Source organism: Melospiza melodia, chromosome 5, assembly GCF_035770615.1.
Source record: "Melospiza melodia melodia isolate bMelMel2 chromosome 5, bMelMel2.pri, whole genome shotgun sequence".
Classification (NCBI taxonomy): domain Eukaryota; kingdom Metazoa; phylum Chordata; class Aves; order Passeriformes; family Passerellidae; genus Melospiza; species Melospiza melodia.
In genome coordinates this window covers 92,161,190-92,188,278 of record NC_086198.1, presented here as the reverse complement: position 1 = coordinate 92,188,278, position 27,089 = coordinate 92,161,190, and the positions used below count along the sequence as shown (strand labels likewise).

The following is a 27,089-nucleotide window of genomic DNA, read 5'->3' as shown; positions in this document are numbered from 1 at the left end:
ATGGTCTCTGATTAAAGCTCAGATCTTCACACTGTGGACACCCGACTAACATTTCCAGGAGAAAAAAGGGAATACATTTATTTTCATTATAAAAACATTTTGTACCTCCTAAACATGCACAGATGCATTTTAAAGCCTTGTTTAGTGTTTAAATTCTTCTGCCCCTGAGCTGTGAGCCAGAGCTGACATTGAGGGTCTGAAGTTAGGCATCTCCATCCGTGTGTAGGCACTGATATGTAGGATCTGAGGAGGCCTCTTAAACTCAGTTCAGATGCTTTTTCAGCACTCCTTCCACATAAACCAAACACCTTCTGAGAAGCACTAACTGGAATTCAGCACCTTTTTTATTTTATGTTGGCTGCTAAGACCTTCCCAGCCATCTTACCTCGCTGTAAACGGAGGTGTGAACTTCATAAACGCTCAGCTGTGTTGGTGTAACCCTCACATGGCCTTTCTGGGCTCTGCTGAGCTGCACAAGCAGCAGCTGCCTCTGCTGTGCCCTCCTGGGAGTTGTTTCACAGTGGTGGTGCCAGACTTTCCATGGGAGAGAGGGAGAAGTTGGAATTCAAAGCCAGGTGGTCTCCAAGCCCAGCACTGACTTGTCCTCAGCGCCCTGTCCTGCCTCTGGGAGAGTGTAGATCCCAGAGTGTTAAACATCATAGGATCTCTGATTTTTTGAGGTTTGAAAAGTCCTTTAAGATCATCCAAGCCCCCCCCAGCACTGCCAAGGCCACCACTGACCATGTCCCCAAGTGCCACATACACACAGCTTTTATATCCCTCCAGGCTGGGGACTCCAACACTGCCCTGGGCTGGACACCCTTTCCATGAAGAAGTTTTCCTAGATGTCCAACCTGACCCTCCCCTGGCCCAGCCTGAGGCCGTTCCCTCTCCTCCTGTCCCTGTTCCCTGGGAGCAGAGCCCGACCCCCCCGGCTGTCCCCTCAGAGCCACAAGGTCCCCCCTGATCCCCCTTTGCTCCAGGCTGAGCCCCTTCCCAGCTCCCTCAGCCTCTCCTGGGGCTCCAGCTCCTTCCCCATGTCCATTCCCTTCTCTGGACACCCTCCAGCCCTTCAAGATCTTTTTGTGAGAAGCCCAGAAGTGTCCCCAGCACTGGAGGTGCCCCAGCAGTACCAGCACAGGGGACAGGCACTGCCCTGGCCCTGCTGCCATCCCAATGCTGCCACAAGCCAGGTGTCACTGTGCTCAGAGCAGCCTGGTCTGGTGGAAGCTGTTGGACCAAGATGCTCTTTATCACCCCCTCCAACCCAAACCATTCTGTGCAGACACAAGGACAGCCCTGAAAGTGGCACATGTGGGGTCCCTGTGCTCCCCTGGGCCTGGGTGGGCAGTGCTGGCCACAGGGCACAGCTGGTGGCCCCTGTGACCCCTGTGTGAGAGACAACTGCTCACTGTGAAAATTTAAAAAGGTTTATTAACCCTTGACAAAAATATAACAAAGGACTACATAAAGAAAAATTCACAGCACTGCAAACTGCCCCTCATGGGTACCACAAAGCCAGTTCACCTTCAAGGTGGATGCTCAGTCTTTTATACCCCTGGGGTTGCATCAGCCAGCCCTGGCCCCTCCCAGAGTCTGTCATTCAGCTCTTCTGTGCCATTTATCAGTGCAAACTGCTTTCCTGTGACTGGATTGGGGTCAGGTGTTGCCATGCCTCACCCCCTGAGCACCCCCAAGCTTTTCCATTCCCACTGCCCCATGCCAGGGACACCTGTGCAGCTTCTCTGTACCTGTCCTGGACAGCCCAGGCTGTGTGATGGCAGCAATACAGGGGGAAAGGGAACTGTGGGGAGAGCAGAGGACATCTAAACCACAATAACATAACCATACATCACTAAAGCTTTCCTTAATGTTCACACAATAGTCATCCCTTAATTGTGAGAGCCAACCGTCACCACATTTCTCTTCCCAGAGTAAAGCAAGGCACAGTTCTTCCCAAGAATGTTTCTGGGTTTTCACATTCTCTGAAGCCTCAGAGACAGAAAAAACAATTCTTATCTCATTTACTGCTCCTGTTTTGTTCATGAGTGGAATGCATTGTGGAAGATTGTTTACCTGAAGGGAATTGATGATTGGATTCTGGTGTGAGTGTTTTGATTCACTGACCAATGGAATCCAGGTGTGTGTGTGTCAGCTGACAGTCACGAGATTCTGTGCAGTGGAGTGCTTGGCAGATTCAGTTTAGATGTAATGTAATATAATATTATATTTTATATATATATATATATATATATATATATATATATATATATATATAATATATTATATATATTATAATATATATATTTTATATATTGTATATAATATAATATTATGTTATATATAATGTAATATGTATTATATATAATGTAATATTATATATCATATCTATAATATATATATTATATATAATGTAATATAACATATAATAATACAGTATAATAAAGTGATTAATTAGCCCTCTGATAAGATGGGATCCTCCTCAACATTCCTCCCTGCCACTGGGGGTCATCTTGTTTCTATAGCATTATCCATCCATTATAGTTACTATAATGTTACTATCCATCCATTGCAGTTGCTGTAATGTTACTATCCATCCATTCTAGTTACCATGTTACTGTCCATCCATTATAGTTACTATAATGCTACTATCCATCATTATAGTTACTATAATGTTACTATCCTTGCATGATAGTTACTATAATGTTACTATCTGCCCATTCTAGTTACCATAGTGTTACTATCCATCCATGGTAGTTACTATAACGTTACTCTCCATGCATTATAGTTACTAGAATGTTACTCTCCATGCATTATAGTTACTAGAATGTTCCTATCCATCCATTATTGTTACTATAACGTTAGTCCCCATGCATTATCCGTCTGTAACCCCTGGGTGTCCTTGCAGAGCCCCAGAGTATGCCCCTGCTGGCCCGCTCGCCCAGCACCAACCGCAAGTACCCCCCGCTGCCCGTGGACAAGCTGGAGGAGGAGATCAATCGCCGCATGGCCGATGACAACAAGCTCTTCAGGGAGGAGTTCAATGTGAGTGCCCCTGCTGCTGCCCTCAGGGCTGGGTTTAGGGCCTGCTTCTTGGTTTGGAAAGAAAGGTGTGTGCTAAGGAAGGCAGGAGTTCCCCCTGAAGTGGGAAATGTAAACCCTCTTCCTCTGCATTGTAATTTTGAGATTAAGGGGCTCTGATGTCGCTGCGACACAGCACAAAGCACCAAGACTCCATCAGAAGGGTGCCTAAGAGAGATTCATTCTAGCAACATGTTGCTTCAAGGTGTTTACATTTATTTAACAGACACATTCACGCTCCATTGGTCATAAGAAAGAAACAAAGTTCTCAATAGGTGAACAAGGAGCCACGTAATTCTGTGAGCAAGCGCAAGTCCATGTCTTTTAACTTACTCTCTTCCATCACATTGTCATGGGAATAGCCTTGGTGTCTTCCTCCAGAGAGATATGGAGCTTTCCTTATCTTTAGGAAGCCTTTGCTGGTTCACAAGAACAGCACAAAATGCCTTTTCTACACTCTCAGGCAAAGAGATGGCAGCAGGAAGCACAGAGGGCAGGGTCAGGGTGTCTGTCCTGGAGCAGGTCTGGGTGAGACAGGCTCAGCACACATTGTTCTGGCTGCCTTCAGTGAACTCTGCTACACTCTAGGGGTGCTTGGGCTGGCCTGCTGCTCCAGCCTGGGACAAACCTCCCTGCAGTCTCCCTGCCCATGAAGGGGGGTGGAATGAGGTGATCTTTGAGGTCTCTTTTGGCCCAAATCACTCTAGGACTCTGTCTTGATTTGAAAAGCCAGGTGTGTGCTAAGGAAGGCAGGAGCCCCCTCTGAAATGGGAAATGTAAACCCCCTCCCTCTGAATTATTGTAATTTTGAAATTAAGGGGCTCTCGGGCAAAGATGTGGGAGCAAGAATAACAATTCTTTATTAGGGAAGAAAATAAGAATAAAATAAAAATGCAGTGAACTAAAACAACACTGCCAGAGTCAGACCATGCCCTGCCCCCTGTGTGCCAGGGTGGTGTCCCAGCCCCATCCCAGGGGGGCTCAGCCCTCCTGCAGTGCCAGCTGTGGCTCTGCTGCAGCAGGGATCCTGCACAAGGGGGGAGTTTTCCTCTGCAGCTCCAGGGCTGCTGCAGATGGGCCTGGGCTCCCTCTGGCCATGCAGGGCAGCAGAAAGCTGCTCCTCTGGCAATGCAGGGGGCAAAGGCTGCTGGGGTGTCCCAAAGCTCAGATTGGATCCAGGTAGGAATGCTTGGCTCCTCCCCTGGGCGGAGCATCTCCCCATGGGATGCTGGGATTGGATCAGCCATGCAGGGACACTCACTGGCCATGGACAGAAGATAATTAATAATTAATGGCCCATGAACAGCAGAGATCTCCTGGAGGGAGGATTGGCTGTGGAACAGATACAGAAAACTGCCCAATGAACAGCAGATAACTGCCCCACCTCTGGCAGATGGGAATGGAATACACACATTGCCTTGCAATCCAGGACAGGGGCTCTCTTAAAGGCTGAGTGGTGGCAGGGCTGAATCTGTCCTTGAATCTGTGACAAACTGTTCACCCTCATGCTCGCTGCAGAAAGCAGAAAGCAGAGGGTTTCTAGCAAACAGCTCTTCAGAACTACATTTTCCTGGGTTCAGGAATGATCCTGGATGTCTTGGGGTCTTTCAGAGCTCCCCTGCTTGCTGGTTGCCTCCCAAGCTCTGCCCCCCAGCTCCCAGTCCTCATGGCCTTAAATCCACAACCAACCAAAAGAAAGCTTTGACAGAGAAACAGGAATGAACCCATTTTATTTCAGTGAGCTGTTAACCCTGAAACACAATGGTGACAGTGTGTGGGACAAAGGCTGGCCTTCAGCTGTGAGGAGTTCAGGCATTGTGCTTGTCCCACAAGCCCAGAGCATTTCTTCAGGGATGGCCACAACCTCTTCTGGACATTGCTGGGCCTTGCAGCTTGTGACAATGGATCTGTTTTGCCTTGTCAATGCAAAAATAATGGAATGGAATGGAATGGAATGGAATGGAATGGAATGGAATAGAATAGAATAGAATAGAATAGAATAGAATAGAATAGAATAGAATAGAATAGAATAGAATAGAATAGAATAGAATAGAATAGAATAGAATAGAATGGAATGGAATGGAATGGAATAGAATAGGTTCATTAAGGTTGGAAAATATTATCTCTTTTCCAACTGATAATCTGATAATCTCCCTTTAGTCCAACCATTAACCCAGCACTGCCAAGATCACCACTAAACCATGTCCCCAGGTGCCACATCAGTGCCACATCTACACTTTTGGCTTCTTTAACACTTTCAAGGATGGTGACTCCCCAGACTGCTGGGGCTGGTGTTGTGGCTTGACAACTCTTTCAGTGAAAATATTTTCCTAAATATCCAATCTAAACCTCCCCTTGCACAATTTAAGATTGTTCCCTCTCCTCCTGTCCCTGTTCCCTGGGAGCAGAGCCCAAAGCCCCCTGGCTGTCCCCTCCTGTCAGGAGCTGTGCAGAGCCACAAGGTCCCCCCTGAGCCTCCTTTGCTCCAGTCTGAGCCCCTTTCCATCCCCCTCAGCTGCTCCTCATCAGATCTCTGCTCCCAGCCCAGGTCCAAGCCATGATATGGCACCATGAGAACGAGGAGAAGATAAAAAAAAAGCCACTCCACTTTGTCCAGCTGCTACAAAACTTGATCCCTTTCCTGGCCGTGCTTTGATGAAACCAAATAGGTGCAATGAATGCCCAGGGAGGGAGATTTTTAGGGTTATAAATACCTGATTGCCCTGGACACTTCCTGCCGTCCTGTCAGCTGGAGGAAGGGATGGTGGATACCTCCAGAACATTCTTTGCTGTTCAGAGAGGATGTGGAATAACAGTGCTGGGGAAGCACCTCCTGTGCTCAGCTGGGAAACCCAGGGACAGTGTCCCCTGTCACCCCAGCCCTCTCTCCCCACCAAAGGCCCCCTGGGGATGCTCCTGCCATCACTGGGTGGGCTGGGGTCGTGGGGGCTTAATCAGGTCACAATTAGCAGCACTGTTAATGAGGGAATCTCACAGGAACCTCCGTGGGCTGGAATCAGGAATGAGCTCATTGGTGCTGCCGAGTGGGTTCAGAGCTGGAAGCTTTGCTGCCACCTCGTGTCCATGGGTCAGGAGATTCCAGATCTCTTTCCAGAAGGATTGGCTCTCTGGTCCAGCCCAGCTATTTAAATTGTCACATTGAAAGTTGCTGCTGGGGTGGAGGTGAGGGCTGTGGGTGGTGGGGACACATCCAGAGGGGCAGGATGCTCAGATGTGGCATTTGCCAGCACGTTGTTCCTGCTGTGCCATGAAAACCTCATGGAAAATCCTTTTTTTTTCTGCCATTTCAGGCTCTTCCAGCCTGTCCCATCCAGGCCACGTGTGAAGCTGCTTCCAAGGAGGAGAACAAGGAGAAGAACAGATATGTGAACATTTTGCCCTGTACGTGTCAGAGCTGCATGGATGGGGGGGGGGAAACACTCAGGGGCTCCTGCCAGAGCTCCCCATTCCTGGTTTTGGGATGGGCAAGGGCACAGATGAGGGCATTTCACCTCCCAGGTGGGTGGCTGTGTCTGCTTTAGCTTTGGATACCTGTGAGGAGAAGCTCCATGGAGCCAGGAGGCCGTGGAGAGTGAAAGGAATGGGAAATGCCAGAAGGGACAACTCTTGCCTGGTGGCATTGGGCAGTGGGCTGGCTTGGGATATGCTCAGATATGCACTCTGGAGGAAAAAAAATACCTTGGACAAGATCTAGGACTTCTCTGGGTTTGAGCAAGAGGAATTTGGGGGCATAAAGGTGTTTTTGCAGCACAGCCAGGAGTTTGGGCTCCACTCCAACTCCTGGATTCTCACTAGGCCAGGTGGCAGCAGAGTGGAGGGGGTTGTCTTTAATGCAGAGTTTTCATTTCCCTCCAGATGATCATTCCAGGGTTCACCTGACTCCTGTGGAAGGGGTCCCTGACTCCGACTACATCAACGCCTCCTTCATCAATGTGAGTTTTGGGGTGTGGAGGGGAGATCCCTGCCAGGGCAAAGCCAAGCAGGCTTTGGAGAGGGCTGGGGAATCACTCCTGCTGGAGCTGGGCATTTCTGTTCAACAAACAGCTGAAAAATCATAGAATCTTTGAGGTTGGAAAAGCCCTCTAAGAGCCACAAGTCCAACCATTCTCCCAGTGCTAAACCATGTCCCCAAGTGCCACATCCCCAGGGTTTGAAATCCTTGGAGAATGTGGCCAGTTGATCATCAGTGCTTGCAGGGCTGGATGTGGGAAGGGGATGGAGAAGAAATCAAGGAATCCAGCTGAAATGGAAGCAGCATTGCCCTGCTGTGCCCCTGGGTCCTTTGTGGTTGTCACCATGTGGCTCCAACCAGCTGGAAGGGTCATGTGAGAGATGCAGGCACGTGAAGCAAAGCAAGACTCAAAAGAGCTTTTTCCTTCCCTCCCCAGTAAATAAAATACACAAAACCAGTCCCTGTGAGTTCTACAGCCCCTCTTTTCCAAGGATCAATGCTGATTTTCATGTGATGCTCTGGATGCAGGGTCCACTGCAGTGGAAGGGTTGTCAGCCCTTCATTAGTGCCTTGTGCCAACAAGTGGGGTCATTCCTGCATTATGTGAGCATGGGGAGTGTTCCTGACGTAAAACATCCCTTTGCACAAGGATTCTCAATGATTTCAGCCCATCTTTGGAGCTGATTCTCCCCTCAGAGGCTGCAGCCCCTTCTCTGCACAAGGGAGAATGAGCAGCAGAGCAGATGCCAGCTCTGTTTGTTCCTGAAGTAAATGCATTTAATGACTCCTGTGTTAGAGAAATATTAATTTCTCTTCATTTTTCTTCTTCTCATACAGGGGTACCAAGAGAAAAACAAATTCATTGCTGCACAAGGTAAATTCTTGACTATTGCCATGGCTCTGTTGGGGGCAGCTGGGCTGGGTCCCTCTGCTCAGTGGAGCTGTGCCCCTCTACCCACAGCACAGCATCTTGCAGAGCTCCCCTGGTCAAAAGGAGGCCTGGCTGCTCCACAGACTGTTCCCAAAATGATTTTCCCAGTCAAAGAGCAGTGCTGGATGTCTTGGTGGACAGAGAGAAGTCCTTCCTGTGCAGTCCCATTGCTGGAGGGTGTTGTGACTTCTAGAAGCTGCTTAATTAAATCCCCCAAATCACACAATCATGGAATGGTTTTTTGCTGGAAAGGACCTCAAAGCTCATCTCATTCCACCCCACTGCCATGGACAGGGACACCTCCCACTATCCCAGGTTGCTCCAAGCTCCCTTGAACACTCCCAGGGATGGGATAGAGAGAAACATCCTTATGATCTTCAGAAGTCCAAACACATCCCTAAAACCAAAATTCCCACTCAGAGGGTAGGGATCATGTCAGCAGCAGGATGTTACCTGCCCATGGGAGTGCTTTGTGTTTCCTCTCTGGACTTGCCAGTGGGTCAGGGCATTCCTGGCCACTTTCCCTGGCTCTGGCTGGAGAAGGAGGCTGGATCAGGTTCCTCAGCACTTCCAGGCTCAGGTTAGGCTTTGGCACTGCTGTTCTCTTGGCTCACCCTGAGCCTCAGGCTTGGCAGGGGAGTGTAGGCTGAGTTAGCTTCGTGTCTGGCAGGCAGCAGGGAACTATTCCTGTGCCACACTGAAATGGGATCCCATGGCTAAAACCCAAAATCCCAGGGCAGGACTTCTTTGGACTCTGGGACAGCCACAATTCCCCTGGGTGACCTTGGGCAAGTCCGTGCTCTGTTTGTCTGATTTCCCTTTCTTGAGCTAAATATGGAACTCCTGACCATAAAACAAATCCAAACACTCCAGGTATCATGTGATAGGATTATTCCTTGGATCAGGCATGCCCAGACACCACAGCACCTCCTGTGACCTATTGGCAAGAAATGTGTTGGATCATCCCTGATGTGTGACCTCATATGCTGGGGTTTGGCCCCAAATTGTGAGAGGTTGATCCCAAAGAGGACTTCTTGTTTTTCCTTCCCCTCAGGACCAAAGGAAGAAACAGTGAACGATTTTTGGAGGATGATTTGGGAGCAGAACACAGCGACAATTGTCATGGTGACCAACCTGAAGGAGAGGAAAGAGGTCGGTGCCAGAAGCTTTCACAGGCTGGGATTTGACCCTATGGGCATGTCCTGGAGCCATTCCCAGCTTTGTGAGGGTGTCCAGAGCTCACCTGCACCTGTTTTTTCTCCCCACAGTGTAAATGTGCTCAGTACTGGCCAGACCAGGGCTGCTGGACCTACGGGAACATCCGAGTGTCCGTGGAGGACGTGACCGTGCTGGTGGATTACACCGTGCGCAAGTTCTGCATCCAGCAGGTGCCAGGGATCACCTCCCCATCCCATCCCTCCCCATCCCATCCCTCCCCTCTCCACTCTGGGCATCCCAAAGGTGTTGGCTCAACTCCTCCAAGGCTCTGTGAGAGCAGAGTTGGCATGAAATGACCCCCAGCACCCATTTTTAACCAGAGTTGTTAGGAATTTATTCCTCCCAAGAGCCTGTTCTCAGTGGTACCACATGGCCGTGCTGAGAGCAGGGAAACTGAGAGATGCCAGGGCTGAAATTCCATCCTGAAGTACTCCAGCACTTGCTGTTAGCAGTGTTTGTTCCTGCTCTCACCCACAGACACTTAATGCCTGAAAATAATCAGATTTATCCCCTCAGCTGAGACAAAATCCAGCACTGTATGTGTTGGGTTTGATTGCTTTCCCATCTGTCACCACATTTCCTTGTCCTCCAAGGAGACTCTGGGTGTTTTAGTCACTCTGTTTGTTTTCCTGCCTCTCTCAGAGGCAGGCAGGCAAGAGTTGGTGACTGTAAACCTGTCTGGACTTTGAGGATGATCCTCCTAAGCCTCATGTTTCACTCCAATGGCCTGGATGTGTGTGTTTTCCTCCTCTGCCTTTAATCCAAGGATGATCTGGCCAGAGGAGTAGGAAAGGATGGAGGAGCAGCTTCTGTTTGAGCTTGTTGGGGATGAAACATGGCAGCTGCTGCCAGGCTGCATCCACAGGCTGGCATCTCACCCCCCTCAGCTGTGGGATGTGGTGCTGGGTGGTGAAAATGTCATGTTTTGAGAGACTGATCTTTCCCAGAGCCTGAGTCCATGCCCTTTCAGCTGTGGATGCTGCTGCTTAAGCTCCATCTCGGGTCTGCACCTCCCTCTCTCTCTTCATTTTGGGGGAAGAAAGGAAAGCTGAGTGTTTCCCCTTAACCTGAGCCCTCCTTTGCCCTGCAGGTGGGAGATGTCACAAACAAGAAGCCTCAGCGCCTGGTGACCCAGTTCCACTTCACCAGCTGGCCCGACTTTGGGGTGCCCTTCACCCCCATTGGGATGCTGAAATTCCTGAAGAAGGTGAAGACCTGCAATCCCCAATATGCAGGGGCCATAGTGGTGCACTGCAGGTGAGTCCTGGAAGGCATCTATTTAAAAGGAAATTAGTATTTTTTTTCAGTCAGGACTTTTTCATTATCTTTATTTAATTTTCCTGTGTTAAACGGGGAACATGGGACATAGGGACATGCAAAAAAATGCATGAATTGAAGGAAGTTCTTGGAATCACTGATTTTAGGGTGTTACAACTCATCTGGAGGGGTCATTTGGGTTGGCTGGATGCTGAGTGAGCCAAGGTGAGCACTGATGGCATCTCTCTTGGCATGAGAAGATACCATCCCTCTCTGGGAGAAGGCATCACTGACCTGACAGATTGCCTGGAGCAATGGACTCACCTGGAGTGGTTTCAGGCACAGCAGCAACCCTGGGGGAGCCACAGGGGTTTCCACATTGCAATAAGGAGAAGCCCCATGGTTGAAGGCAGAGATGGTCACGTTTGCACCATCCCAGGTTCATTTTTTTTTCTTCTTGGGAAGCAAGAAGAAAGGACACAGATGGGCAACCAGCCCTGTATGACCCTCTCTGCTGGTTTCTGCTCTGCCTCAAGGGGAAGGGAGTCCCAGTGCTGAGCAGGTGCTTTTCCTGGAGAGCTCAGCATCCCTTTCCTCTGCCCCAAACCAGGCCATGGCAGAGGGTGGAGTGTGCACTGTGGGGTGCACTGTGCTCCCCCTCCTTATCTCTGTCTCCCAGTTGGAGCTTGGCGACTCCCCAGCTGATTCCAAGAGCTTTGTCTTCATTTCATGTCTGCTGGTCTCATTAAAGACAATCCAGTGCCACCCCCACCATGGCCAGGGACTCCTCTCACTGTCCCAAGGTTGCTCCAAGCCCTGTCCAACTTGGCCTTGGGCACTTCCAGGGATCCAGGGGCAGCCACAGCTTCTCTGGGCACCCTGTGCCAGGGCTCCTCAGCCTCCCAGGGAAGAATTCCTTGCCAATGTCCCCACCCTTGTCGTGCAGTGCCGGGGTGGGCCGCACGGGCACGTTCATCGTCATCGACGCCATGCTGGACATGATGCACACGGAGAGGAAGGTCGATGTCTACGGCTTCGTCAGCCGCATCCGCGCCCAGCGCTGCCAGATGGTACAGACAGATGTGAGTGTGCTGCTGCTGCCCTGCCCTCTGGGCTGCCATTTCCTTCACCCGCTCAAAGCCCGTGTGAGGGTTGTGCCATCCCTCATTTTGGGTGGTTATCTCGGTTTGGAGACCCAGGTGTGTGCGAAGGAAGGCAGGAGCTTCCCCTGGAATGGAGAAAATGAACCCCTCCTCTCTCTGAATTGCTATAAATTTTAAATTAAGGGGCTCTCAGGCAACAAAAATTATGGGAGCAGGAAATAATAGTTCTTTAATAGGGAAGAAAATAAAAGGATAAAATAAACAATGCAGTATACTAGAACAACACTGACAGAATCAGAACCCAACCTGACACCCTGTGGGTCAGGGTGCTGGTAGCAGTGCCATTGGAATTGTGGCTGCAGCCCTCCTGCAGTGTCAGGGGTGGTTCTGTTGGAACAGGGATCCTGGAGAAAAGGGTGTAGTGTTCCTCTGGGAATCCAGCGGAAGAGGCAGCTGCTGTTCCTCTGGGAAATCCAGTGGGGAAGCTGTGCTGGTGTTCCAGAATCTCCAGATTGTATCCAGGTAGGAATGGTTGGCTCCTCCCCCTGGGCTCACATCTCCCAATGGGATGCTGTAGTTCTTATCAGCCATGCAGTGACATTCAATAGCTGTTATCAGCAATGTCCCCTTCTGAGGGAGGAGTGATTGTGGAAGAGATAAGGCAAACTGCCCACTTGACAAAAGACAACTGCCACACAGATGGTATAGAGTACATCTTGCCTTGCAATCTGGAGCACCTGCCCTCTGGGCAGGCATTTCCTTCACCCACTCAAAGCCTGTGTGAGGGTTGTGCCATCCCTCGTTTGGGGTGATGCTTCATCATGTGGGCTCTACATGGGGTCCTTCTTTTCTTAATCGCCTTTGTAGAATCATTAAATCATTTAGGTTGGGGAAGATCCTTAAGATAGAGTCCAACTATTCCCTTAACACTGCCAAGGTCACCACTGATCCATGTCCCCAAGTGCCACATCCACATGGCTTTCACAGTGGTGGTGCCAGACTTTCCATGGGAGAGAGGGAGAAGTTGGAATTCAAAGCCAGGTGGTCTCCAAGCCCAGCACTGACTTGTCCTCAGTGCCCTGTCCTGCCTCTGGGACAGTGTAGATCCCAGAGTGTTAAACATCATAGGATCTCTGATTTTTGGGATTGGAAAAGCCCTTTACGATCATCCAATCCCCCAGCACTGCCAAGGCCACCACTGACCATGTCCCCAAGTGCCACATACACACAGCTTTTATATCCCTTCAGGGATGGGGACTCTACCACTGCCCTGGGTAGCTGTGCCAGGGCTGGACAACCCTTGCCATGAAGAAATTTATCCAGTATCCCACCTGACCCTCCCCTGGCACAGCTTGAGGCCATTCCCTCTCACCCTATTCCTTGTTTCCCCCTGGCTGTTCTCTCCTGTCAGGGAATCTTGTGGCGCCACAAGGTCCCCCCTGAGCCTCCTTTTCTCCAGGCTTGGAGAACACTTTGTGTCACATCTGCTTTGCTTGGTGTGGTAAATAAAGAAGCAGTCCCCATTTGGTGGCAGGAAGGTTGTCACTCAGTTTTTTGGGGTCTCAGAGGGTGGGCAGGGGTTGGTGGGTTTGCACCCAGCATGTCCTCACTGGGCATGGCAGGGAAAATAAGCAAAGTAACTCATATGGCTAGAGGGGGAGGTGCAGTTATGAGCAGGGCAATTTTAAAAAGAAAGATTTCAGAGAGACTCAGACTTGCTTTTACTCCTTCCTTGTCCCTGCCCCCCTGCAGATGCAGTATGTGTTCATATACCAAGCACTTCTGGAGCACTATCTGTACGGTGACACGGAGCTGGAGGTGACCTCCTTAGAGATCCACCTCCAGAAGATCTACAACAAAGTGCCAGGGACCAGCAGCAACGGGCTGGAGGAGGAGTTCAAGGTGAGTGAGGCTGTTGTCCTCTCCTGGTGGATCTGATGGGATGGTGCAGGGATCATCTGGCACTGGGTGGCTCTGAACATCCCCTCTGCTCTGCTCCTTGCCCTGCAGAAGCTCACTTCAATCAAAATCCAGAATGACAAGATGAGAACGGGCAACTTGCCAGCCAACATGAAGAAGAACAGGGTGCTTCAGATAATTCCATGTAAGGCTTGTTTGGCTGAGGGTCTGGTGGGTGTGGGCACAGGAATTGGGTGGAGAAGTGGGGCAAACAGCGACCTTGTGATGTTCAAAGAACAGGGCAAAGTCCTGCCCCCGGACTGGGATCACCCAGCTGGGTGGAAAAGCAGCTTGGAGGAAAGGACCTGGGGGTCCTGACAGACTGCAGCCTGAACCTGAGCCAGCAAAGTGCCCTTGTGACAAAAGGGACAGTGGTGGCCTGGGCTGGGGGAGACAAAACTCTTCCAGCAGGCCCAGGGAGGGGATCCTGCCCCTCTGCTCAGCACTGGGGAGGCCACACCTGCAGCACTGGGTGCCAGCACAGGAGGGACATGGACAGACTGGGGACAGCCCAGGGAGGGGCTGGAGCATCTGTGCCCTGAGGAAGGGCTGGGAGAGCTGGGACTGCTCACAAGGAGAAGAGAAGGTTCAGGAAGGGCTGAGAGAGCTGGGACTGCTCACAAGGAGAGGAGAAGGTTCAGGAAGGAATGGGAGAGCTGGGAATGCTCACAAGGAGAGGAGAAGGTTCAGGAAGGGATGGGAGAGCTGGGAATGCTCACAAGGGGAAGAGAAGGTTCCAGAAGGGATGGGAGAGCTGGGACTGCTCAGAAGGAGAAGAGAAGGTTCCAGGGAGAGCTGGGACTGCTCAGAAGGACAAGAGAAGGTTCAGGGAGAGCTGGGAGAGCTGGGACTGCTCACAAGGAGAGGAGAAGGTTCCAGGAAGGGCTGGGAGAGCTGGGAATGCTCAGAAGGAGAAGAGAAGGTTCCAGGGAGAGCTGGAAGAGCTGGGAATGCTCAGAAGGAGAAGAGAAGGTTCCAGGAAGGGATGGAAGAGCTGGGAATGCTCAGAAGGGGAAGAGAAGGTTCCAGAAGGGCTGGGAGAGCTGGGAATGCTCAGAAGGAGAAGAGAAGGTTCCAGGAAGGGATGGGAGAGCTGGGAATGCTCACAAGGGGAAGAGAAGGTTCCAGGAAGAGCTGGGAATGCTCAGAAGGAGAAGAGAAGGCTCTGGGGCCTCATCCCTGTCCATCCACACCTGCAGAGAGGACAGAGCCAGGCTCTGTCAGGGGTGGCCAGGGACAGGACAAGGGGCTGTGGGCACACACTGACCACAGGAGGGTCCCTCTGAACAGCAGGGAACACATTTTGCCTGTGAGGTGCTGACACAGGTTGCTCGGGGGTGTTGTGGAGTCTCCAGCCTGAAGATACTCAGACTTTCTCTGGACACACATGGGCAACCACGCCTGCATGACCCTCTCTGCTGGTTTCTGCTCTGCCTCAGAGGGAAAGGAGTCCCAGTGCTGAGCAGCTCCTTTTCCTGGAGAGCTCAGCATCCCTTTCCTCTGCCCCAAACCAGGCCATGGCAGAGGGTGGAGCTGTCTGTCCTTGTCCCAGCCAGGTGCACTGTGCTCCCCTTCCCTTATCTCTGTCTCCCACTTGGGGCTTGGTGACTCCCCAGCTGAAGGCCATGCAGGTTATCCCAAATCTCAGATGGTTTTGTTCTGTTCCAGATGAGTTCAACCGAGTAATCATTCCAGTGAAGAGAGGGGAGGAGAACACAGACTATGTCAACGCTTCCTTCATTGATGTGAGTCTTCTCCAATCTTCTTCCCATCTTCTCCCAATGGAAACCACCCCATGCTGCTTCCTCTGGGAAGAATTTATCGCAAATACTCCTTTTATGGGTTTTGTACAGCTCCCTCCATGTGACTTTGTGTCAGTGGATGGTGTTGGTTTCTTTCTCCAAGAACCCCCCAGATATATCCAGCTCCTTGTGGGAGAGGAGAACTGGAGCCTGAGCAGACCTTCCAAATCCTGGGCTCATTTCTGCCCCTCTGGGCTCTGCTGATGGCTGTGGAGAATGGATCCATGTATCCATGGAAATAACACAGCCCTGGCCATCTGGTCAGAAAACATCCCCCAGATGAGCTCAGGGAGCAATACACAATCCCAAAACCTTGGAGAGTGGCCAGGTCAATCCCATTACACCTGTCTGGGTGGTGGCAGGAGGAGAGGCAGGGAGGTTAAGTGTTGTCCTCACTCTGAGGAGGAGATAAGTGATTGTACATCCTTCCCTCCTGAGCAATCCTGTGGACTCCAGGGAGACATCTCAGATGAGTATTGATCTCCATGCAGTGATGCCAGTGCTGGCCAAGGCACAGACCCTGCTCTTTTCCAGCCCAGTTTCTGTTTTCCCCTCCTAATGACACAGGGCTTTTTTTCCCCAAAAAGGCAATCACTGGGTTTGCCACTAAAACCACTTAATTCCCAGTTCTAACACCCCTAATTAATTGCTCCCTGAAATCTGCTTTGCTGGGTGCCTGCTGTGGCTGTGGGAGCAGCCAGGAGCAGCTGCCTTGTTGTACATCCAGATCAGAAAATTTCCATGGCACGTAAGCAATTTGGGCTGAGGATTCAATTTCCTGCCTCTGCTGAACTTTGCTTAAATGACAAACTCCAAATGACGAAGCATCTGCAGTCACAGTCTGCAGGGAGGGCACAGGGGACTCACAGGGGTTTGGAAACAAAAACTCTTTGTGGCTGTGGAGGAGCCAGAGTCATCCAGCCTTCCTGCTGGTTTCACACATCATAGAATGCTCTGGCTTGGAAGGGACCTCAAAGATCAGCCAGTGCTGTTTAGTTTTGCTGACTTCTTCCAAAAATCCCTGTGGCATTTTTGGGATCCCCCGTGGCAGGAAGGAAATTACGAACCTGACTCCATGTTCTTAGAAGGCTAATTTATTATTTTATGATATTATATTATATTAAAGAATGCTAATCTAAAACTATACTAAAGAATAGAGAATGGATACTTACAGAAGGTTTAACAAGATAATAAAAACTGGTGACTGACTCCTCAGAGTCCGACACAGCCTGACCATGATTGGTCATTAAGTCAAAACAATTCACATGTTGGATAAACAATCTCCAATCACATTCCAAAGCAGCAAAACACAGGAGAAGCAGATGAGATAATATTGTTTTCATTTTTCTCTGAGGCTTCTCAGCTTCCCAGAAGAAATCCTGGCAAAGGGATTTTTCCAGAAAATGTGATGGTGCCAAATCCCCAGTAAAAGTTGTACTTGGAGCTAAGGCAAAGCTCTGCTCCAGCACTCAGAGCTTGTTAGGTGTACTGGAAACCCAAATGGATAAATCTGGGTGTGTGTAGGGGGTGTGATCCTCCCAAAATGGAGCTGAGCTCGGTGGGCCAGCCGTGTCCAAGAGGTTCCTGCTGCTGGTGCACTGACCCTGCTCCCACATCCCAGGGCTACCGCCAGAAGGATTCCTACATCGCCAGCCAGGGGCCGCTGCAGCACACGATAGAGGACTTCTGGAGGATGATCTGGGAGTGGAAATCCTGCTCCATAGTGATGCTGACAGAGCTGGAGGAGAGAGGCCAGGTAAGCTCCTGGGTTATCTGCACTAAACAGCAGGGAGGTAAATAAATGAATGAACAGCAGGAGTTTGGAATGGGATGATCCTTAGGGTCCTTCCAGCCCAAACCAGGCTATGATTCTGGGAGTTTGTGAGGTCTGTGGGATCCCACTGTTAGCACTGAGCAACACACAATCACAGAATGATTAAATCATAATCACAGAATGATTATATGCATGTGCTTTTATTGAGGAGTTCTGGGTGTCAGGGGTACAGACCCAAATTTCACTCCAACATGGGTTCAGGGTGAACACTTTTATACTCTTATCATTAGATAACTACATATTAATTATTAAACTTGTATTGTTCTATTGAATGCATTGATCTCATCCAAGCATGGATTCTTGTGATCTCCATCAAACCCCCCAAACATGGTTTCTCATGATTCTTGTTACTGTGGGAGTACCAGTTGTTGGTTTCTCCAGATTGAAGGCACTTGAGACAGTAATTCATGTTCACACTCAGGTGTTTATTATTTCTTATCAGTCTTATCAGTAAAACAGTCTCACTGCTGTGAGTTCTGCAGCTTTTCATCAGAAGGCACAAAATGGCCAACAATCTCTTGTTCCAATGGCTTTTCAGACTAAACTATCCAATTAAGAACTGACACCTGGATTATTTTCCCTTTTAACCCAATAACTGACCCCAAAGAGCTGCAATGCAGACTTTTCTGCCCAATCACAAAATGCCACCCAAACCCATGGAGAAGGAAGAAGAAACCCAGGATGACACCCTGTGCCCTCCATCTTGCTGCTATCCACAACCCACTAAAAATCCCAAACCCTAAATTTCTCACCCAGTGACACACCTACACTGCTCTCTATAATCTATTTCACACTTTTGTGGATTCCAGTCTATCTTGAATCTGGGAAACTTTCTCTATGAATGAGGGTCAGAGTCAGTGCTGCCCTGGGGATCAGGGCACCCCAGAGCAGACAGAGAAATACTCCCAGTGCCCTGGGTTTGCACAGGTACAATTAAACAGTAATCATATCCAATTACCAAACAATCATCACATTTAACAATCATATCATTTATCATAGTCATTAAATTATTATACCAGTGCAGTTTTGCATGATCCAGTAAAGCTCAACACCACCTGGGGTTGGGCAGCTGCCAGGAGATTCTTCTATCCAAATCCGTGGGAAAAATAGAGGGTTACTCACCGTGTGGCCTCCTTTGTAAGAGCCTGAATGAGGGATGTGGGACTCCAGGGGCTCTCCAAAATGCAGTTTATTACATCCAAGATGTCACAGCAGTCCAGGGCTGTGGGTGACAGAGCTGTGCCTACAGCTGTCAGCTCCAGCTGCAGGCAGGCCTGGAGACCCTGAGTTTAGGTTACAATGCATTATAGACTTTTCTTTTTGTTACAATGCATTCTATACTTTTCTTTTGGTCACAATGCATTATAGACTTTTGTCTGCTGAGCATCTTCATACAGTAGAACCAATCTATACCTTAACTTTTATCTCTAGCCTATCATAACTACTGTAATTACCATATTCATGTCACTGTTCTCCAATCACTAAAAGTCAGTGCATTACAGTTTAAGCTAGAAGTTGTTTTTCAGTTTTCTTGCAGTGCAAAATTCTGAAACCTTTTTTCTACTTGCAACATTTGCTGACTTGTTTGCCTGTGCTCTCTTTCTGCTTGGCAAAAACATCTTCTTGTTTGGGGTGGGTTTATCCTTTGCTCTAAGCCATAAAAACCCCTTCTCACTAACACACCCTTTGCCTCCTTGGTTATCCAGTGAGACTGGCTCAGCAATTCTTTTCTTCTATATCAAAACTTGCTTCCATCTCTATTCCTTCACCAAACTCTACACTCAAGAATCTTTCTGCTAAGCACACACATCTGTGAGACTTCCTTGTCAAAACTTTCATCCTTCCCAACCCTCCTGTGCTGCCTCCTCAGGAGAAGTGTGCCCAGTACTGGCCGTCCGACGGCTCCGTGTCCTACGGGGACATCACGGTGGAGCTGAAGAAGGAGGAGGAGTGTGAGAGCTACACAGTGAGGGACCTGCTGGTGACCAACACCAGGGTAAGAGCCTGGCTGCTCCCCCTTGGTGGGGTGGGTGGTGTTTGAGGGTCCCCAGGATGAGGGAAGAGATGAGAGTCTTGACTCTGTGTTTCAGAAGGCTGATTTATTATTTTATGATATATATTATATTAAAAGAAAATTATATCCTAAAGAAATAGAGGGGATTTCATCAGAAAGCTAGAAAGGAATGAATAATAAAATCTCGTGACAGACTTAGAGAGTCTGGCACAGGTGGCTGTCATTAATTAAAAACAATTTCACATGCTGGGGAAACAATTCTCCAAATCACATTCCAAAGTAGCAAAAGATGGAGAAGCTTCCCAGCTTCTCAGGAGAAAAGATCCTAGTGAAAGGATTTTTCAGAAAATATGTCTGTGACACCTGGGGACCTCTGCGTGCTCCTGGGTTTCACTGCCATGAGCCCCTGCTGGTGTTCCCTCAGCTCCATCAGCTCCCCATTGTCCCAAAGGGATTTTATCCCTGTACCCCTGTCCTGCTGCTCATTCCTGCTGCCCTCACCACCAAGCCTCCCTCCTGCTCCCCATTCCCCACACTTCCCTTCCTCCTTGCCCTGGAAATGCCATTCCTCCACAAGCAGCTTTCCTGCAAGGAATTTGCTTGCTTCTTCCAAAAATCCCTGTGGTACTTTCAAGGTCCCCCATGGCAGGAAGGAAGTGATGAATCTGACTCCATGTTCTTAGAAGGCTAATTTATTTTTTTATGATATTACATTAAAGAATGCTATATTAGAACTTATCTCCCTCCTACCCCCCATTCCCCACATTTCCCCTACTCCTTGCCCTGGGAATGCCACCCCTCCACCTACAAGGATTTTGCTTGCTTCTTCCAAGAATCCCTGTGGTATTTTCAGGGTCCCCCATGGCAGGAAGGAAATGATCAATCTGACTCCATGTTCTTAGAAGGCTCATATGATATTATATGATATTATATGGCATTATATTATATTATATTATATTATATTATATTATATTATATTATATTATATTATATTATATTATATTATATTATATTATATTATATTATATTATATTATATTATATTATATTATAATTATATTATGCTATACTAAAACTTATCTCCCTCCTGCTCCCCATTCCTCACATTTCCCCTACTCCTTGCCCTGGGAATGCTGCTCCTCCCCAAGCAGGGATTGTTACCCCAAAGCCCTGATCCCCCCTGGGTTCCTGGGTGCAGATCCCCCAGCCTGACCCGGAGCTGTGCCCTCCCCACAGGAGAACAAGAGCCGACAGATCCGGCAGTTTCACTTCCATGGCTGGCCAGAGGTTGGGATCCCCGGGGATGGGAAGGGGATGATCAACATCATTGCAGCGGTGCAGAAGCAGCAGCAGCAGTCTGGAAACCACCCCATCACTGTGCACTGCAGGTAAAGAGCCTGGCTGGAGCAGCTGGGCCACCCCTCTGAGGGATCTGCTCCACCAGGAGCTTGGCAGATGGTCACAATCCCAAATTGTGTCCTGGGTAAAATGGGAGAGGCTGGGGTGGGGTGTTTTTGGGGTTGTTGGGAGGAAATGGTGAATCTGACTCCATGTTCTTAGAAGGCTAATTTATTATTTTATGATCTATATTGTATTAAAGAATATTAAACTAAACTGGACCAAAGAATAGAGAAAGGATACAGACAGAAAGCTAAAAGATAATAATGTAAGCTCGTGACTCTTTCCAGTGCCCTGACACAACTTGATGCTGATTGTTCATTAAATGAAAACAATTTACAAGAAACCAATGAAGCAATCAATCACCCGTTGGTAAACAATCTCCAAACCAGCAAAACACAGGACAAGCAAATGAGATAATATTGCTTCCCAGGAGAGAAATCCTGGGCAAAGGGATTTTCCAGAAAATATGACAGTGGCACTGGGGCAGGGCTGACTCCTCTGGATTGTCCTCTGGGCAAAGCCATCAGGGGTGTTCCCTCAGCTCCTGGTTTCTCTTTCCCAGTGCTGGAGCAGGAAGAACGGGCACCTTCTGTGCACTGAGCACTGTCCTGGAGAGGGTGAAGGCAGAGGCCATCCTCGATGTCTTTCAGACAGTCAAGAGTTTAAGACTACAGAGGCCACACATGGTGCAGACACTGGTAGGTGCCTCCTGCCCCACCAGAACCTCAGCAAGGATGGGCTGGGGGGCTCAGTGCTGAGCAAAAACCTCTTTGGTTCAAGGTTTTTGCTCTCATGGAAGAGGGAGTAAGGGGAGATGTGGGTTCATCATCCCTGGAAGTGTCCAGGGCCAGGCTGGATGGGGCTTGGAGCAACCTGGACAGTGGAAGGTGTCCCATGGCAGGGGGTTGGAGCAATCTCAAGGTTCCTTCCAACCTTCAAGGTTCATTCCAACCCAAACCATTCTGGGATCCATGATTCTGTGAGGGTGGGCCAGGAGCTGTCTCCCCTTCCTCTTGTTAAGGCATCAAATGCCTTTAAAGCACTGACAGAAGTTGTAGGAACCTCCTTAGGGACATCCTCAGCCACAATCCATACATTAATGAGCTGAAACTCCTGGAAGAATGTCCTGGAGTGGCTGTGGAACCCTGCACATGGTAGAGTTGGGGCTGGGTGGGGTCTTGCAAGAGGGGTTTGCTCAGGGTTTTAGAAGAAAAACCTTTTGGGATCCAAACAGAACCTCAGAGAGGGAAGGGGAAAGCAGAATTTCTTTGGCCACGAGTACCCCAGGAAGGGTTTGGGGGTCACAGGGAGGTGGGGCCTGCTCTGGACACCTGCCCAAGCTGTCTGAGGTGTGGATTTTCCTGCTGTGACCCTGCTCTCTCTGAACTCCCACAGGAACAGTACGAATTCTGCTACAAGGTGGTGCAGGAATACATCGACGCCTTCTCAGACTACGCCAACTTCAAGTGAAGAAAAACAGGAACAAAAAAAATCCACACCCACCCTCCCTGAAACAAATGACAGAAGAGTTGCCTTCTTTAATATTTTGTAATATTCTGTTTGTTAATATACCCCCCCAAACAAAACAAAAAGCAAAACCTATGTGTATATATCTTAACTGTTTTAGAGGTTGGTACCATAAGCTTCATATTAGCTGGAGATTTTATATGTAGCAAAGTGTTAGTGCAGATACTGTTGGCTCCTTTTTTTCCAATGTTTTATTGGGGAATTAAATAGCTTGATGTTTGGATTAATATTGTCATACCATCTCTCTTCTGGAGAGTTGATACAGGCTGTTATTTTGTTTGTAAATCTCTTTTTTTTTTTTTTTTTTTTTTTCTTGAGGGAGTAAAACCTTTTTAAAAAAAAAAAAAAAGGAAAGAAAGATATCCTGGATCTCATCTGAAACAAAACCCAAACCCTCCCCCATCAGCACAACCCCACCAGCACAAGCTTTTCCAAACCTGCAGGGAAATGGTTTCACATTTTTCTGCTGGTCAGCTCTAAAAAAAAAATGAGGAGAAAAAACCAAAAAGCTCATTCTGTGTGTGTGTTTATATATAAATACCCTCATTTTTGTAGCAAAAGCTAAAATACTTTCTTCTCTCGCGGTCAGGCCACCATGTACTGCTGGTTTGGAAACTGTAATTGCCACACAACAGCACCCAAATGCTGGGATTTCAACCCCAAAAAAGCAAAACCCAGAAAAACAAAAGGATTTTTTGCTCCCTGAAGGAAAGGTCTGTGTGTTTGGAGCTGGATTTTAGGGCAGGGGTTTGGGCTGGCCCTGTGGCCCTGAGCTGAGGGTGGACACTGCCATCCCTGCTGGGGCTCTCTGTACCAGGTGAGCTCCATCCCCAGCTGCTGGGGGAGATGTCAGATTATTTTTCCTGGCACCCTGAGAGATCTCAGAATGAGGGAATGGTTTGGGGTGGATCTCATAGAATATCCAATCCAATATCCATGGCAGGGACACCTCCCATTGTCCCAGATCTCTCCAAACCTCATCCAGCCAGGCCTTGGACACTCCCAAGGATCCAGGGGCAGCCACAGCTTCTCTGGACCCCCTGTGGCAGGGCCTCACCACCCTCCCAGGGCAGGATTTTTCCCAAATACCCACTCCAGGCCTGCTCTCTTCCAAGAAAAATCCAAAGGCTCACAAAATATCCTGAAGAGCAGAGGTGCACACTTGTATATTAGAAAAAAACAGGTTAATATGGGTGATTTTATTATTTTCTTATGAAGCAGAGGCTGAGGAAAGACTTTCCTTGTCCCTCCTGCAGTCAGGGGCACCATGGCCAGGTTAATGGGGGAGCTCCATCCCCTCTGCAGGCGCTGGCAGAGCTGGTTTGGAGCAGAGGCTTCACCCCCAGGATTTCTCTGGACACCCCAACAGTGCTGGGGAGCACAGGGTGGGTGGCAGGGCCCAGGAATGTTGACAGGGATGTCCTAATCTCAGGATATGGGGTTGAAATCCTGGAAATTCTGGGTAAAACCAGCCCTGGAGTCAGAGTATCCAAGTATTTTCAGCTTTTTCCAGCCAGGCAGGATTCAGTGGAGGCACCCAGGCAAGGGGGCACCCTCAGAAACCAAAAACACCCCCAAAAATTGCTTTGCTGCTGCCACCATCCCCACTTCATCACCTGGCACCCCTCATGAGCCCCAGTTGCTAACAAATTCCAGCTCCTAAATTTTGGGGGCTTTGGGCCAAGGCTGTCACACTCAGAACTAAATGTGGTGACCCCAAAGGAATGGGGACCCTCCTTGAACAGGAGGGTTTCATTTGTCCCCACAGGTGCTCCACCAAGGAACATGGACCACCCCAACAAGTCCCTCCATTTCCCTTTTGTCCTCCATCCCCAGGATCTCAGGGTGTTTGGGGAAATTTTGGGGTGCCAGGAGCTGCCTTGAGCTTTTGCCACAGCATCTGCACAACCCCATCCTGCATCCAACTGCAAATATCAGGGAGATGAGCAGCTGCTGGAGATAATCCAGGGCCAGATCCTGCCTAAATCCCCTTCCCAAACTCTGCCACATCCCCTGAGCTGGGAGCTGTGGGCTCCATGGCCACTGCCAGCATCCAGCCCCACTTTGGGGGGTGACAGATTTGAAATGGGGGGAGAACCAAGGAAATGGGGGCAGGGAAACTGAGGCACAGGGAATTCGCTCCTCTCCTTTCAACAAGAGCATCCATGGAGCTGCAGGGGGACAATCTGCATCCATCCCTTTCCCAGCTGCCAGGAGATGGGAAATGAGCCCCTTCTGGGGCAGAATCCCCAGAGAGGAGGCTCAGGGTGCTGTTCTGTGGTGCCAGAGAGATTTGGGGACAAGGAGGCACCGGGCACTGGCACGAGGAGGGCGATGCCATCAGCGAGGTCACTGTCCCCCGTGGGAACGGTGGCTGGGCCGACGTCACTGTCACCGAGCCCTTCAAATAGCGGTGCCTGCCCTGCCGGCCACTGCCACCACCGGCCACTGTCACCGCCGCCACCACCGGCACCGGCCACTGTCACCACCGGCACCGCCACCTCCGGAGCCCGCCCAGGTGAGGCTGCCCCGGCCATGGCACGGGTTGGCCCCGGGTTGGGGGGTCCTGCTTGCCCCAAATCAGACGCCAAAAGGGGTCTGGGGGGGTGGGGGGAGCGTCCATGCTGGATCCAAAGCCCAGCAGCACCCCGGGGTGCTGAGCCCCTCCGGCTTCCCCAGCCCCAAAGGGCACCCAGAGTGCTCACCCCCTCTGGATCTGCATCCCAAACCCACCCATGGGTGCTCATTCCTTCTGGATCTGCATCCCAAACCCACCCATGGGTGCTCATTCCTTCTGGATCTGCATCCCAAACCCACCCATGGGTGCTCACCCCCTCAGGATCTGCATCCCAAACCCGCCCTAGCCCACCTGTGGGTGCTCACCCTCTCTGCATCTCCATCCCAAACCCACCCAGGGGTGCTCATTCCTTCTGGATCTCCATCCCAAACCCACCCATGGGTGCTCATCCCCTCTGCATCTCTATCCTAAAGCCACCCCAAAGTGATGCTGGGTCATCCCCTCCAACATCTGCATCCCAAAACCCACCTATGGGTGCTCACCCCCTCTGCATTTCCATCCCAAACCCACCCAGGGGTACTCACCCCCTCTGGATCTGCATCCCAAACCCACCCACGGGTGCTCACTCCCTCTGCATCTCCATCCTAAAGCCACCCCAAAGTGATGCTGGGTCATCTCCTCCATCATCTGCATCCCAAACCCGCACCAGCACCACCCAGGGGTGTTCATCCCCTCTGGATCTGCATCCTAAACCCACCCACGGTCCTCACCCCCTCTGCATCCCAAACCCACCCCAGCACCACCCATGGGTGCACCCCCTCTGCATCTCCATCCCCCCTCACCCAACCCCTGTGCTCCTACCGAACCCAAACCGCCCCAGGCAGCACCCTCGGGTGCTCAGCCCTCCCACAGCCCCCGGGGGTGTCCCCGGAGCGGATCCCGGTGTGACAGTGCCCCCGTGTCCCCAGAGCAGATCCCGGTGTGACAGTGCCCCCGTGTCCCCGCAGCCCCAGGGGTGTCCCCGGAGCGGATCCCGGTGTGACAGTGCCCCCCGTGTCCCCGGAACAGATCCCGGTGTGACAGTGCCCCCCGTGTCCCCGGAGCGGATCCCGGTGTGACAGTGCCCCCCGTGTCCCCAGAACAGATCCCGGTGTGACAGTGCCCCCCGTGTCCCCGCACCCCCAGGGGTGTCCCCGGAACAGATCCCGGTGTGACAGTGCCCCCCGTGTCCCGCAGCCCCCGGCCATGGCACCCCGCGGGTCGCTGCTGCTGCTGGCGCTGCTGCTGCTGAGCTGCGCCCTGCCCCGCGCCCGCGGCCAGCACTGGTCCCACGGGTGGTACCCGGGGGGCAAGCGGGACCTGCGGACCCCCAGCGACCTCCAGGTAGGGTGTCCCCCGCGGGTCACCCCCCTCCGGGTCACCCCCGTCCCTCCCGGCTGATGCCCACCCCGCCCGTGTCCCCCTGCCCAGGGTTTGTGCGCCCCCCATCCTGTCCTGGGGTTAAAATCCCTCTGGGTTATCCCTGCCCGAGTTACGCTGCCCCAAATTATCCTCCCTGGGTTGTTTCCCCTCGGAATCCTGTCCCCGTCCCGCGATTATCCCCCCCTGAGTTCTTGGATTTATCTCCGCCCCAGGTTAAACCCCACTGCGGATTTATCACCCCCATGGGCTTAAATCCCCCCCAGTTTATCCCCCTGCCTGAATTACCCGGGTTTATCACCCCAGTTTATCCCCCTGCCTGAATTATCCGGGTTTATCACCCCAGTTTATCCCCCTGCCTGAATTATTCTGATTTATCACCCCCACGGGCTAAAATCCCCCCAGTTTATCCCTCTCCCTAAATTATCCGGGTTTATCAACCCCACGGGCTAAAATCCCTCAGTTTATCCCCTTCCCTGAGTTATCTGGATTTATCACCTCCCCAGGTTATCCCCCTCTCTGACTTATCCGAGTTTATCATCCCAGTTTATCCCCCTCCCTGAATTTTCCAGGTTTATCACCCCGGATTATCCCCCTCCCTGAATTATCTGGGTTTGTCACCCTGGGTTTTCCTCCTCCCTGAATTATTCATGTTTATCACCCCCACGGGCTATAAATGCCACCCCAGGTTGTCCCCCTCCCTGAATTATTCAGGTTTATCACCCCCACGGGCTATAAATGCCACCCCAGGTTGTCCCCCTCACTGAATTATCCAGGTTTGTCACCCCATGAGCTATAAACCCCTCCCCAGTTTATTCCCCTCCCCGAATTATCCTGATTTATCACCCCCACGGGCTAAAATCCCCCCAGGTTATCCCTCTCCCTGAATTATTCGGGTTTATCTCTCTGGGTTGTCCCCCTCTCTGAATTATCCGGATTTATCACTCTCACAGGCTATAAATCCCACCCCAGTATATCCCCCTCCCTGAGTTATCTGTGTTTATCACTCCGGGTTATTCCTCTCCCTGAATTATCCGTGTTTATCAACTCTAC

At 50.4% G+C, this 27,089-nt stretch overlaps 1 protein-coding gene across 2 annotated transcripts in view; it reads left to right on the top strand.

Annotated features, from left to right (window-relative positions):
* PTPRA (protein tyrosine phosphatase receptor type A) overlaps positions 1–22,326 on the top strand; it is a 132,305-nt gene extending 109,979 nt beyond the window's left edge. For both annotated transcript variants that reach the window (XM_063157872.1, XM_063157873.1), the window contains 16 exons: positions 2,909–3,045; positions 6,393–6,483; positions 6,958–7,034; positions 7,892–7,928; positions 9,040–9,137; positions 9,254–9,373; positions 10,294–10,460; positions 11,407–11,542; positions 13,316–13,465; positions 13,574–13,667; positions 15,191–15,267; positions 16,946–17,080; positions 19,029–19,154; positions 20,408–20,559; positions 21,135–21,270; positions 21,968–22,326. In XM_063157872.1, coding sequence (XP_063013942.1) covers positions 2,909–3,045; positions 6,393–6,483; positions 6,958–7,034; positions 7,892–7,928; positions 9,040–9,137; positions 9,254–9,373; positions 10,294–10,460; positions 11,407–11,542; positions 13,316–13,465; positions 13,574–13,667; positions 15,191–15,267; positions 16,946–17,080; positions 19,029–19,154; positions 20,408–20,559; positions 21,135–21,270; positions 21,968–22,042 — 1,808 coding nt within the window. In that variant the 3' untranslated portion in view covers positions 22,043–22,326. The remainder of the gene's footprint in view (positions 1–2,908; positions 3,046–6,392; positions 6,484–6,957; positions 7,035–7,891; positions 7,929–9,039; positions 9,138–9,253; positions 9,374–10,293; positions 10,461–11,406; positions 11,543–13,315; positions 13,466–13,573; positions 13,668–15,190; positions 15,268–16,945; positions 17,081–19,028; positions 19,155–20,407; positions 20,560–21,134; positions 21,271–21,967) is intronic.
* The last annotated feature ends 4,763 nt before the right edge of the window (positions 22,327–27,089 follow it).